This window comes from Thamnophis sirtalis, unplaced genomic scaffold (assembly GCF_051295495.1).
Source record: "Thamnophis sirtalis isolate CommonGarterSnake01/CBP01778 unplaced genomic scaffold, rThaSir2_p1.2 scaffold_9, whole genome shotgun sequence".
NCBI lineage: Eukaryota > Metazoa > Chordata > Lepidosauria > Squamata > Natricidae > Thamnophis > Thamnophis sirtalis.
The window spans coordinates 71,494,119-71,509,034 of NW_028261389.1; the positions used below are offsets into that span (position 1 = coordinate 71,494,119).

General features: G+C 44.9%; 1 protein-coding gene across 1 annotated transcript in view; it reads right to left on the minus strand.

Moving 5' to 3' along the window:
• The window catches only part of LOC106551189 (protein mono-ADP-ribosyltransferase PARP12), a 34,589-nt gene extending 20,139 nt beyond the window's left edge, over positions 1 to 14,450 (minus strand). Inside the window, exons 1-4 of the mRNA XM_087722239.1 lie at positions 14,130 to 14,450; positions 6,250 to 6,382; positions 2,960 to 3,200; positions 688 to 798 (exon numbers count right to left, since the gene is read on the minus strand). Of these exons, the coding sequence (XP_087578365.1) occupies positions 688 to 798; positions 2,960 to 3,200; positions 6,250 to 6,382; positions 14,130 to 14,410 (766 nt within the window). The 5' untranslated portion in view covers positions 14,411 to 14,450. The remainder of the gene's footprint in view (positions 1 to 687; positions 799 to 2,959; positions 3,201 to 6,249; positions 6,383 to 14,129) is intronic.
• Positions 14,451 to 14,916: the final 466 nt, after the last annotated feature.

Here is a 14,916-nt window from a genome sequence, read left to right on the forward strand (position 1 = left end):
AGGATATCTTCCGAGTTGCCAAAGTTGAGAAACACTGATCTATATATTGTTGTTGTTAGTTGCGAAGTCGTGTCTGACTCATCGCAATCCCATGGACAAGGTTCCTTCAGGCCTTCCTGTCCTCTACCATCTTCTGGAGTCCATTTAAGATCACGTCTACTGTTTCTATTACTCCATCCAGCAACCTCATTCTCTATCGTCCGTTTTTTCTTTTGCCCTCAATCCTTCCCAGCATGAGGCTCTTCTCCAGTGAGTCCTTCCTTCTCATTAGGTGGCCAAAGTATTTGAGTTTCATCTTCAGGATCTGGCCTTCTAAAGAGCAGTCAGGACTGATCTCCTCTAGGAGTAACCAGTTGGATGGCCTTGCAGTCCAAAGGACTTTCAGGAGTCTTCTCCAGCACCAGAGTTCAAAGGCCTCCATTCTTTGGCGCTTAGCCTTCCTTATGGTCCAACTTTCAGAGCCATCCATTGCAACTGGGAAAACCATAGTCTTGACTATACGCACTTTTGTTGGCAGGGTGATGTCTCTGCTTTTTAGTGTGCTGTCTAGATTTGCCGTATCTGATATATACAGATATCAAAAATACAAAATACAGAAGTGTGCACCTTGTTATAGACTAACCCAAGTGACACCAAAGCCTGATCCCCAACAGCCAAAGGTGCTAAAAAAAAAAGGAATTGACTTACCTTGGTCAGGCCGATCTACCATCACAAAATCATCTGCGTTCTGAGATCTCTGATTTTTGGGACGTGTGCTTGGGTAGTCTTTCTCTGCTGCAGGAGCACAATTTGGGGTTTCTACAAGAATGGAATGGAGATGGTTTCCATGGTTTTGTTGATTTAAACGGATTATAGAAAGAAGTGTGCTGTAACCATACATAGGGAATAAATTTATAGCTGTTCATAGAAGTGCCGAGAAGATGTGAAGTTACTTCTTGGCAATTTTTCGTTTCTCTTTGTGGGAAGCCCCCACCCCCACAAGAATGGAATATTTTGGGGAATATTAAAAAGGAAGGACAAAATATTTCCCCTAAGGGAGGAATAAAAAAAAAAATCTTGAGGCAGAAACCAGCCACAGTTTCCCTGCCCCAAGCAGAAACTGAAGAGGCCAGCTTTTAGAAGTCCAGATTTGGACCCATTCGGAAAAACTGGGTTAAGACATAAACTCAGATAAGCAGTAAACAAAAGATTGACAAAATTAGCTCAAACAAACACCCGAGACAGGTGTCAGCAATCTTAAACACTGTAAGAGCCATTTGGACCCGTTTTCCACAGAAAAGAAAACACTGGAAGCTAAGAAAAGCTTCCTGTGCCTGACTAATTCCTGAGCGGCCACAAAGTTAGTATATGTAGTTGAATTAAACATTGTGCCTTCTTCTGAAACTTTTCAAAAATTTTGAGTATCATATTTTTCGGAGTACCAAACGCACCCTTTTCCTTGAAAAAAGAGGCTGAAAATCTGGGTGCATCTTATACACTGAATACGGCATTTTTTTGTCACCTGAAACCCCACACCCTTCGCCAAAATTGCCGTGCAGAGCCTTTAGGAGGCTTATACGTTTTTTTTTTCCTTCAGAAAACGGGCATGAATAGCCTTTAGGAGGCTTGTAGAGTACTCCTGGGGGCTGGGGAGGGAAGAAATGAGCAGAAAACGGGCCATTTTTCGCTCAGTTTTGCCTTCCCAGCCCCTATGAGTACTCTACAAGCCTCCTAAAGGCTATTCATGCCCGTTTTCTGAAGAAAAAAAAACGTTTTTGTGAAAAACGGGCTGTTTTGGGGAGGTCTGCTGAGTGCCAAAACATTTTTTTAAAAATTTGCCTCTTCAAAATCTTGGTGCATCTTATACTCCGGTGCGTCTTATACTCTGAAAAATATGGTAGTTCAGAGAATTGGAAAATACCACCTCTGCTGGCCCCAGTGTGGGGTGGGAATGGGGATTTTGCAGCATCCTTCCTCCAGGAGTGGGGAAGGAATGGAGATTTTGCAGTATCCTTCCCATGGAGTGTGGAGGAAATGGAGATTTTGCAGTATCCTTCCCATGGAGTGGAGAGGGAAGGGAGATTTTGCAGTATCCTTCCCACAGGAATGTGGAGGGAATGGAGATTTTGCAGTATCCTTCCCACAGGAATGTGGAGGGAATGGGGATTTTGCAGTATCCTTCCCATGGAGTGGGGAGGGAATGGTGATTTTGCAGTATTTGTCCCCCAGGAGTGTGGAGGGAATGGAGATTTTGCAGTATCCTTCCCATGGAGTGGGGAGGGAATGGAGATTTTGCAGTATCCTTCCCATGGAGTGGGGAGGGAATGGAGATTTTGCAGTATCCTTCCCACAGGAGTGTGGAGGGAATGGGTATTTTGCAGTATCCTTCCCATGGAGTGGGGAGGGAATGGTGATTTTGCAGTATTTGTCCCCCAGGAGTGTGGAGGGAATGGAGATTTTGCAGTATCCTTCCCATGGAGTGGGGAGGGAATGAAGATTTTGCAGTATCCTTCCCATGGAGTGGGGTGGGAATGGGGATTTTGCAATATCCTTCCCATGGAGTGGGGTGGGAATGGGGATTTTGCAATATCCTTCCCATGGAGTGTGGAGGGAATGGGTATTTTGCAGTATCCTTCCCATGGAGTGGGGAGGGAATGGTGATTTTGCAGTATTCGTCCCCCAGGAGTGTGGAGGGAATGGAGATTTTGCAGTATCCTTCCCCTCTACGCCCACCAAGCCACGCCCACAGAACCAGTAGTAAAAAAAATAATGAATTTCACCACTGAATTGTACCCAATTCACACACAGTTTGATGGAGATGAAAAGTATTATAAACACAATAAATAAAACATTAAAAAAAAACTTTCACAAAAAATGATCAAGGGAAGGAGGGAGAGAACGACAAGGGAATGAGGAGAGAGAGAGAGGCTCTGAAACAGGAAGTGGCGCCAAGAAGATTGCAAGGATGTAAAAGGCTCACTGAGGTCCTTAAGGAAGGCAGCAATCCTGGCATCACAAATGGCTTGGATGTTCCAAATTGTCTCTTCATCCAGGCCTTCGGCGAGCAGCAGACTAGCAGGAACGGGGTCCAGAAGATCGTGAGACCTCTTGCAGTGGGGGAACCGGCATTCTCCTCTGAGAAAGTAGCGGCAAATGTGAAGCCGGCGACATTTTCCATTCAGAGTGCAAGTCCTTTCCTTTTTGTTATAGCCACCGCACACCTGGAAAAGAGAGAGACAAACAAAAAGACACCAATATTCCTCCGTTTGGGATTGCACACAAAGCAGGAAAACACCCTGGGCATTGTTTTGTTTTGTTTTTTAAATTGAAAATTTTGAGGGAAAAAAAAACTTTTACATATGTTTACTTCCCTCCCCCTACCCTCCCGACCCAACCCCCCCCCCAACCTTCCCCCCCCTCCCCACTTCCCAGAACCAATACAGGGTATAAATCTTTAACAAAAATATTCTAAGATAAACTTTTAAAAAAAGGTTAATATCCACTTGAGAGACCGCCTTCTGCCGATTACCTCCCTTCGACCCATCAGATCGCACAGATTGGGCCTCCTCCGAATTCCATCCGCCAGTCAGTGTCGACTGGCGACTACGCGGAGGAGAGCCTTCTCAGTAGCAGCTCCGACCCTTTGGAACGATCTCCCCGTGGAGATTTGTACCCTCACCACCGTCCAGACCTTCCGCACAGCCCTTAAGATCTGGCTGTTCCAACAGGCCTGGGGATAAGATCCTAATCCGCCCCACCCGAATGTTGAATGAATGTTGTGTTTTACTGTTTTATTTTATTTTATTCACATATTTTATGTTTTGTCTTGCACTCCTTCCCACGAATTGTAAGCCGCCCTGAGTCCCCTCAGGGAAAAGGGCGGCCTATAAATGACAAATAAAACTAAAAAAAAAACAAAAAAACTTTCATTTGAGCTTTAACTCCTAGGCTAGCTCTAAACAGATTATGTCATTCCTTGTTTCTTCAGTCATAAAGTATCTGGAATTTCTTAGTCCCGTATTTATTTTGAGTATCGCCAATCCATCTTCTCCACTCCAATTTATATCTCTCGTTTGAATGGTCCTTGAGATATACTGATATTTTAGCCATCTCAGCTAGGTTTGTTACTTTTAATGTCCATTCTTGAATAGTAGGCAAGTCTTCCTACTTCCAGTATTGCGCCACCAGCAGTCTTGCTGCGGTTATTAAATGCAAAATCAGGTTAGTCTCTATAACTGTACAATCAGTAATTGTACCTAACAAAAATAACTGAGGGGCAAACTTTATGCTTTTTTAAAGAACATTTTGCATAATCCACCATATTTTTATCCAAAATGCTTTAACCTTTTTACAAGTCCACCATATATGATAGTATGTAGCATCAGCACAATCACATCTCCAGCATTTAGGTTGTAAATTCGGATACATAGAGGCCAGTTTTTAAGGATCTAAATGCCATCTATAAAACATCTTATAAAAGTTTTCTCTCAAATTTTGGGCTTGTGTAAATTTTACATTTCTTACCCAAGTCTTTTCCCACGTATCCAACATCATTGGTTCTTCAAAATTTTGTGCCCACTTTATCATACAGTCTTTAACTAATTCTGTTTCCGAAACCATTTCTATTAATGCATTATATAGTCTCTTGATATGCATTGGACTTTGATCTCTAATTTGTTTTAGTAAATTATCCTCGTCTTGCATAAAACCGATTTTTTGATCTTTTTTCCATCTGGCCTGCAACTGCCCATACTGAAACCATGTTTGAATTGCCTTTTCCTTTTTTAGTACATTCAAGGGTTTTAATTGTAATACACCTCTTTCTAAGGTAAGAAGCTGTCTATATGTAATTACATCCTGGGCATTGTTGTGGCCCCCCCAGTGGATCTGGCAGCAGATTCGGACAGTGAGGAGGTTGGGGGAGGAACATGGGCCAGTCCTGGAGTCTGGGGAAGGCTCTGATGAGGGCTCTGTGTCAGAGGCAGAGAGGGGGCCAGAGCCGTATGCCAGTTATCAGCTGCCTTCGGAGTCGGACATCAGTGAGGCAGAGGAACAGCTGGAGCCTGTTCCCAGTGTGCGCACGCACAGAGTTGCCAGATGAAGGGAACAGCTAAAGATCAGGGGTTGACTTGGAACTAAGGCCACAGGTGGACGATGAATGGCCCCTCCCAGAGGAAATAAAAGAGGAGCGAAAGGGGAGTGGAGTTTGCAGGAGACAATTAATTCGCTTAATTGGTTCGTGACTCTCTGAGACTCCTTGCCAAGTTTTGCAAATATCGACCTGTCAGCTCCCCAAGCCAGATAAGGTCTGTGACTGTAAATCCTCCCTTGAAAGACTTGGCTGGATGGGAATGAGCAGAATTCACAGTCAATTAATAAAAGGGTTTTTTGTCGGGACAAGGAGTTTGCTTCATGCTCTTGGGAAGCCTCGGTCAGAACAAATACTCAACCCTGAATCTGTTAGTAAGAAAATTGCAGAGTCATGTTTTTATCAGTATTATTCCAGGGCAGGCTAGCAGTTGGTGAGAATTTTTAAACTTGCTTTTTATTCTCTTTTACAGGAAGTGTGCCTTTTTGAACTCAAAGGACTTGCCTCTTAGTAAACACCAATTGCAGTGTGTGCTTAGGAGTTCTCTGTTTGACACACGTTTAGGCACACTCTGTTTGACCCACACCTAGAGACGGCGAACAAGGGTTAATACACAAACATGTTTTGTGTATTAACACTTGTTAGCCATCTCTTGGTGACTCTTAGGACTGGCAGCTATAAAAAAAGGGGAAAAAATAGATCCTACAAATAAAACATAGCAATAGCAATAGCAGTTAGACTTATATACCGCTTCATAGGGCTTTCAGCCCTCTCTAAGCGGTTTACAGAGTCAGCATATCGCCCCCACAGTCTGGGTCCTCATTTCACCCACCTCGGAAGGATGGAAGGCTGAGTCAACCCTGAGCCAGTGAGATTAGAACCGCTGAACTGCAGATAACAGTCAGCTGAAGTGGCCTGCAGTACTGCACCCTAACCACTGCACCACCTCGGCTCATAAGCTTTAAACGTGTTGTGTCTGTATAACATGTTGTGTCTGTACAACATCCCTAACTCCTGATATTGAGCAAGGATATTTTGCCGTCCATATCAGAAGCCGCAGCCTGGGAGCGTAGATTATCTGACCTGTGTCAACAAGGTCTATTCTTGCTAAAGCAATTCTGAAATTCTTGAGATCAGTGGCTCTGTAAGAAATAACTGGTCTATAGGTTGGCATAACTTACATCAGGTAAAAGAAAAGAGTCGTTTTGTAAAAGTAAAATGCACAATTCCTCTTCGTTAAGGCCAATGAGTTCATGGTTTTTCAAAACATTCCGGTTACTTTCCGAGAAAATCTCATGCGGATATTTGCAAGTGCTAGAAGAGAATAAAAAGAAACAGAGATAAGTGAACCACCCAGAGTTCTTAAACTTATAGTTGCATTTAAAGGAAGCACTTTATATTTCAGTGATGATTTTGTCCTCTTGTGCTGAAATCGTGCGCCCACACCCACACAGTGCAATGCGCCCCACCCACCTGCGCATGCACACGTGAAACCCCTCCCCCTAGTGCATGACACTTACACCCATGGTGGGGGAGGGCATTTTCAGCCTTCCCGGGCTCCGGAAGCTTTCCTCGAGTCTCCGAGGGGGGTGAAAACAGCCTCCCCCGTGCTCCGGAGGCCGGAAACAGGCGTGTTTCCGGACTTCCCATTTTTCACCCTCTCCAGGCTCCGGAAGTTTTCCTCCGGAGGTTGAAAACGACCTCCCCTGCTGGGCTCTGTAGCCTTTCCCTGAACCTCCTGGCACCAAAAATGGAGTGCACTGCACTCCCCGTGCCCATACAACCCCGACACATGCTTATGCGCCTCCCGCATGCCACAGGTTCGCCATCACTGTTATATTCCATAAGCCTATTTTTCCCTTTCAACTCTGAAGTGTTACGTCACCCTGAAAATAAATACCAAGGACTGAGTCTCACACTAACTTGGGAAGTATTACTCTAAAAGGAGCAGTGACAGTCACACCTAAAAAAACAACAAACCTACGACACCAAAACTTTCTGGGCTTTGAGGAAAAAAAACTTTCTGGACTTTAAAACATGGTGGTGATTAATCATTTATTTAGGAAGAACTCTGCAAGTTAACTCTGGCAGAGAAACAGATTAATGTGGGAGAAAACTGTGCCTCAAACCGAGTGTGCAGTCATTACCAGAAAACAAACGTTTTCAGAACTTTATCTTCCTTATTATATCTTTTTTCACTTAAATTAGCAGTTATAGCAATAGCAGTTAGACTTATATACCGCTTCATAGGGCTTTCAGCCCTCTCTAAGCGGTTTACAGAGTCAGCATATCGGCCCCACAGTCTGGGTCCTCATTTCGCCCACCTCGGAAGGATGGAAGGCTGAGTCAACCTTGAGCCGGTGAGATTAGAACCGCTGAACTGCAGATAACAGTCAGCTGAATTGGCCTGCAGTACTGCTCCCTAACCACTGCGCCACCTCGGCTCTCTTCCTGGAATCACCTGATTCAAATCATCGTTGTCTTTCTATGCTGAAACTGCATCATTAAACTGAGATTTAAACACAGTTGAGGAGAGAGCTGGGAGTTTTTTTCCAAAAAATAGATATCCAGGCAACTATCATCCTTATTTTTTCCAAGTTCTATTGAATAAGGTTATGAGCTTAATGTGAATGGATTCATTAGAGTATGGGAAAAAGTTAATTTTCACATACATACAGGTAGTCCTCAACTTATGACCACAAAACTGAGCACAAAGTTGTTGCTAAATGAGAGGGTTGTTAAATGGATTTTGCCCCATTTTATGACCTTTCTTTCTTCACATATTACATGAATCATGCCATTGTTAAAGTGACTCTAGCTTCCCCGCCTACTTTGCTGGCCAGAAAGTCACAAAAGGTGATCACACTGGAACTGTCATAAATATGAGTCAGATGCCAAGCAGCAGGGGCCCGAGGAGGCTGCAATAGTCGTAAGTGTGAAAATCGGTCATAACAAGTCACTTTTTTCAGTGCTGTTGTAACTCTCAACACTTACCAAACAAACTGTTGCAAGTTGAGAGCTACCTGTAGCAGTTACATTTTCAGAACTATGGCACGGATGGCGGATTTGATTTACCGTATTTTTCGGACTATAAGACCCACCGCTGTATAAGACGCACCAAGATTTCGAAGAGGTAAGTCCCCCAGGAGCATTCTGTAGGCTTCAGCAGGGCTGGGAGGAAGGCAAAAACGCACCTGTTTTTGTGAAAAACGGCCCGTTTTTTGCAAAAATGGGATGCGGGTGGCAGAGCTTCAGGAGGCCAAAAATGGCTGTGTTTGGTGTGTAAGATGCACTAACATTTCCACTCTCTTTTGGGGGTGGGGGGCAAGTGCGTCTTATACTCCAAAAATATGGCAAATCAAGTCGATTTAAATCACGATTTAAATCACTAGTAAAAAGGCTTGATTTAAATCAACTCGATACAACTCTGTCCTGCAGCAATTCCTCCTGACCTGCTATTAAATTTCACCTCCTTCCTGTTCTGAAGGCCACATCTTTAAGGCTGAAGCTCAACTGAGGTTTGATAAGAAGCCAGCGTCAGCTGCATTCAGAGACAACACAATAAGCCACAACCCATAACATAGAAATTCCAATGAGATTTGTTTTCACCCTCTTAAACCAAAGCGCCGTGAAGCAGTTTAGGGCTCAATGTGACGTTTTTTGCAATTCTCCACTAACCCATTCATGCTGCTTTCTTTCCTCTCCTGGTTAATACTAGTTCCAACCATGGTAAGTCCTGTTGCAAGTTAAAACCCACCTCTCTCCTAGAAAAGTGAAATATTTTGGGATACACTAAAAAGGCAGAATATTTCCCCTAAAATCACCTTTGTTAATGGGTGATTAAGGTCCATTCTACATAACAAAGATCTGGCCCATTTCATTGCCCTTCATTGCCCCATCCACTAAGTTTCAACCACACTTGGCACAAAGACAACCTACAGAGCTAGCCATGACCTCTGACAGCAACCAATCAGGATACTCTTCCTGTGCCCCAGGAAGTTCAAAGCCCAGGAGAGGGTATAAAACCCCAGCGAATCTCAGCATCTCTTCCCTTTTCTGCTCAGGAACTCAAGCCAGGGGTGGGTTCCGGCTTCTTCTACAGCTGGTTTGGCCAGGGACGCGCTTCACCCGCACATGCGCAGTAGGTTAAAAGAATGCTTCTGTGCATGTGCAGAAGCAAAAAACAAGATGGCGGTGCTTATGGCACCGCCGATAGAACCGGTTCAGGGGCGTGGCCAGCCAGTTTACTACCTGCTCGGCCGAACTGGTGGGAACGCACCTCTGACTCAAGCCATGTGACCTGTCCACCATTAAACTACCTTTCCAAACACCCTCCATGTTCCCAGTGTCTTTTTCCCCACTTGGAACTGAACCAGAGGTGGGTTCCTACCAGTTTGCACCAGTTCGGTAGAACCGGTTCGTCAAATCTACCGAACCGGTTAGAAGAGGTTCCACCAGTGGACCCGGAAAGCAGGCCACACCTACAGAAGAGGTTCCAAATTTTTTTGAAACCCACCACTGAACTGAACCCAGATGGACATTTCTCCCAACAGTTCCTTGGATGTATGTTTCAAGAGTGATGCGTGCATGTGTTCTGCGCTCACATTCTTGCATACTCAGGCAAGACAAAGGCAGAGGAAGCAGAAATCTTTCCGCCTCTGCTTCCTGCTTTCTTTGGGAATCTGCTAGCTCCAAGGCTTAGTAGTGGGATACTGTAACTCATGAGTCCCTCTGGGGCTAGCAAACGGGGGAATCTTTGGGGCTAGAGGGGGGTCAACCACCACTGGCCTGATCAGCCTGCGTTTATCTGGTGCCAAATCAGATCAGGTTTCGCTTTCCTCCTGTAGCTTAGGAGGGAATCGAAACCAAAGGCCAGGGTTGTAGCTGGCATGCAGGAGAGATCAGTGACTCATACAGAGGATAAAAAGGTCTTTTTTTTCCTTTTTTGAGTGGCTTAGCTCATTGGTGCTCAGCCCATTGAATCCACTTGCATAGAACATCCTTATCATTTTGAACTGATTAAAAGGGCTAGGCTGACCCTTTAGTCACAGATGGAAATTGTGGGAGGCCAACTGTGGAGCTAAAACAATGACCCTGGGCACAATTTAATTAAGCCTGACATTTTTCAAGCCACACAACACGCACCCACAATTGTTAGCTTTTCCAAGACTTCTCAGCAATTCCTCTGATGCTGGCCCTTCTGCATTATCCACTGCTTCCTCTTCCTCTTCCTTCAATCTCCAAACTGGCCAAAGGAGGCATTAGAGATTAACAGAGTTGGAAGGGACCTTGTAGGTCATCTAGTCCAACCCCCCGCCCAAGCAGGAGACCCTACACGTTTTCTGACTGTTGACAGTCCAGTCTCTTCTTAAAAGCCTCCAGCGATGAAGCTCCCACAACTTTCGAAGGCAACTTCTGTTCCATGGGTTGACTGTGCTCACTGTCAGAAAACTTCTCCTAATTTCCAGGTTGAATCGCTCCTTGTTCAGTTTTCATCCTTTATTCCTTGTCTGGCCTTCAGGTGCTTTGAAAAATAGCTTGACCCCCCCCTCCTCTCTGGCAGCCCCTCAAATATTGGAAGACTGCTATCATGTCTCCCCTGGTCCTTCTCTTCACTAGACCAGCCATGCTCAGTTCCTGCAACTGTTCTTTATATGTTAGCCTCCAGTCCCCTAATCATCTTGGTTGCTCTTCTCTGCACTCTTTCTAGAATCTGAACATCTTTTTTATAGTGTGGTGACCAAAACTGGGTGCAGTATTCTACGTGTGGCCTTACTAAGGCTTTATAATGTGGTGTTAGTACCCTTGTTTGTGCTCCAGTAAATCAGACAGCCTTTATGTCAGGGTTTTTCATGCTTGCTCGCTTTAAGATGATGGGGACTTCAACTCCCACAATTCCCCAGGCGGCCTGTTGGCTGGGGAATTCTGGGAGTTGAAGTCCCCATCATCTTAAAGCGGTCAAACTTGAAAAACTCTGACCTAAATCAACTACTGTTTATTGCCCCCCCCCCGACTGCATTTGCTTCTGAGGTCTCCAATTATTATTGGTATAACAACAGATTTCTTTTTTTTCCAGAGGTGTTCAACTTCGATCTTCAAGTCCTGGCATTTTGTGTTATTTTTTTTCTAATTGTTATTCCTCAATAGCAATAAACCAGACTTCCTCTTTTCAAAGGATTATATTATATTATTTGGGGCTTTGGGGGGCATGCCTCTTTTTCTCTGTTGGCTTTTTTGGCTCCCCTTTCTGGATTCCTGAGTTTATCGTGCTCTTCTCCTCTCGGCATTTTTGTTTAGACTAAATTATTCCGCTTCCTCCCCCTTTGCAGATAGAGATAATGCAAAGCCTCAAGAGACCAAGCAACCTTGAAACCAACCATTCCCGCCTATTGGGAGGCTTTCTGGAATTTGCCATTTATTTTCACTTTGAAAAACCCCAAGTAAAAAATCAGTAGAGTTTGTCTGGTTTTTGACTAGTCCCCAGACACTACTTCAGTATCTTGATCCTGTCCATTGTCCTTTTTAAAAATATATATAATAAGAAAATGTTGTAATAAGCAGAGGGTAACCAAACTGAATTCAGAAAACGTATTTTCTACCATTAGTGAAAAATCCCAGAACGCAAATCTATTTGGCAATGAGTTATAAAGTCTGTGCATAGCAGGACTGAAAAATTCACAACGGGTAGAAATCAGATTAACACAAACTATGATCTAAAGCAGTGTTTCTCAACCTTGGCAACTTGAAGATGTCTGGACTTCAACTCCCAGAATTCCTGCTGGCTGGGGAATTCTGGGAGTTGAAGTCCAGACATCTTCAAGTTGCCAAGGTTGAGAAACACTGATCTAAAGAGTAATTTTGGTCTAGTAGTGGTTAAGACACCAGGCTAGAAAGCAGGAGGCTCTGAATTCTAATCTGGCTTTAGCCATGAAAATCAGATGAGTGACTTTGGGCCAGTTCTCTCTCAGCCCCAATCCACCTCGCAAGGTTGTTGTGGGGAAACTAGGATGAAAATGGGTTGGGATATGTTTAACCTTTTGAATTATTTGTAGAAATAGAGAGAGGGGAGACTGGGAGTTGCTGAAGTCCACCCGTCTTAAAGTTGCCAAGACTGAGAAAGACTCTTCTAGAATATAATTCTAAGCCTCACAGAAAAAGCTGCACTAAACACTAGTAATTACAGAGAAAGAACAAACTAAATATTCTAAGATATGGGAAGAATTTTATCAATGGTTAGAGGAAAACAAGGGAAATTGGAAATGAGGGAAGAAAACTAAAAGAATAGAAAATATATTAAGACAGAGGTATAAACAACATAATTGTTAGTATTATGATGAGGAAGATAATTATGATTAATATTAGTATTGTATTTTTATTAGAAGATATGTTAAGAGGAAAATTAATAGGTTAATAATGTTCAATCGTTTAATCTACTACAATTTTAAGATTAGAGAATTAATATTAAGGTGAACGATGTAAATGCTGAAAGCTGTTGCACAGAGATATTTGTACCCAGGAGACACACAGTTTAAGGAAAGAATAAATGTTTATACATATGTTGAAAAAAAAGAATAAAAAGCTGCATTACTCCTTCCCAGAAAGTAAATAAATGTTTGCTGTTTTGAAAGTGTGAGTTATAAAGGGTGTATTTAAGAACAATAGATTTCTACAGGACTTCATACATTTTTCAAGCCACTAGATCTCCAGGAAACTGACTTGGGAGAACTTCAAAATAAATCATAGGCCACTTCCCTGAACTGTTGCACAACATTTTGATCTGGTGAATAATCAGACCATCCGATTCCCCATCTGAAGATTTAAGTCGGCCATATTTATAAGCAGCATTTCGGCTAATTCTTACTCGGTTCCATATTCCAATTGTTAGATGCCTACTCATGCATATGAGATGGGCAGCCATATATATAAATGAATAAACTACATTTAAATTTTAAAAAGAAAATACAACGACGTTCACTCTTACCCCAAATTTTTAGACCTGCTGACATTTGATTTCAACCCAAATTCTTGATCCTTTGAAAACAAGGTCAAGCATAGGCTGAGAACAAATTGTGTTTTTTGTGTCATCATCATCCCCATTTTAATTCACAGCTTGTTCTCTCGGGAAGCCATTTCTGCCCTTCCAAATGTTCCAAGCACAGACAGGACCCGGATGGGATTTGGGTCTGGATTTAAAAAATTGGTTTTTTTAAGTGGGAACCAGTAGTAGGACCAAAGGAGGAATGAATGCCCATTTTTATGGGGGTTTATATGGGAGATTCCATTCTCAAAGAAGTTCAACAAGTCCTGAAAAGCAGTCAGCCTCTGAGATGGGGCTAAAGTGGGGACGAAATGAAACGGAAACTGTGAATTAAATAAAGCCATGATTTCAGAATTAAGACTCGGCATCTCATCCCAACTTTAGGATGACTCATAAGGCTGTTTTTAAAAGTTTTGTCGTTGTTTAGAAACAAGACTTCCAGGCTAGAGTTAAAAAAGAGAGGGAGACAAAGGTTGTTGTTTTTCCCTTAAGCATGTAGTTCAGCTTTTTTGTGTGGTTGTTATGCCCTTTAATCCGAAGTCTTCCAACTTGGCAACTTTTTAAACTTGTGGACTTCAATTCCCAGGATTCTCCAGCCAGCATAGCTGGCTGGAGAATCCTGGGAGTTGAAGTCCACAAATCTTAAAGGTGCCTTAAGGTTGGTCAGATTTGGAGACCCCCTACCCTTAATATTCCCCCTTTTCCCATATCTCCGAGTCCCGCTGACCCAAAACACTTAATCCCACGGCGACCTTCCCCACTGTGTCTCTCCCACCTTTTTCCTGCCCAAACCTCCCCCCTCCCATCCCTTGCCACAAGTTTAGCCAGGACTAGCGCCCCATTTCCAAAAGGCGCCCGCTGCGGATCCGCCCCTGCTTCTCCCACCTTTTTCCTGCCCAAACCTCTCTCTACCCCCCCCCCCCACACACACCCTCACCCCTTGCCACAAGTTAAGCAAGGGGTCATGAGGACTAGCGCCCCATTTCTCCCAAAGGCGCCCGCCGCGGATCCGCCCCGACTCACATAGTTCGGCATCTCGCGCGGAGGTTCAGCTTGCAGAGGTGCAGCTTATCGCAGCCCGTGCAGACCTGGCGGACGCAGAGCCGGGCGGCCGTGACGGCCAGGACGTACTGGTCGGCGCCCCTCCGGACCACCAGAAAGCGCCCCTGCCCGGCGTCGTCCAGGATCTGCCGCACCTGGCTCAGAGGCAGCCCCATCTGGTCCGGCAGCTCCGAGAGGCGCATGCCGCCGCCCCGCGAGCACAGCACCTTGCACAGGTAGATGCACACCGACGGGTCCGCCATCCTCGCCTGCCTGGCCGCCGCTGACTCCGTGGACCCGCTCGCGCCCGGCCAGCAGGAATCGAAACCGAACAGCGGCCGGAGGGGGGCGGGGCCGGCAGAGGAGAAGTGCGCCTGCGTAAAACGGGCCGGGGGGGAGGGGGGGAGGAAGCCCTTTCGGAGGTGGGGAGAGGGTAGTAAGGAGACGCCGTGTGTGTGTGGGTTTGCGCGCCCTCCCGCAGCTTTCCCTTCGGAGGGAGGGAGAGACCCTGAGGGGGCGGTTTGCGCGAAGGACGCGGGAGGCAGAGGGCGAGGTGGAGGGGCTGCAGGGGCGGCCACGCGTGACCCGGGGATGCCACTGACTGACCTCGCCCCTTTGGGCGCCCGGAAGGCAGTTTTTCTTTCCAGCCTCGGGTGAAAACAAAGTGTGTGTTAAAGAAGGTGGAAAGGAGGGAGAAAGGGCTGGAAAGAAGGAAAGAAGGGAGGGGGGGAGGGAAGAAGGGAGGAAGGAATGGGAAGGATGGAGGAAG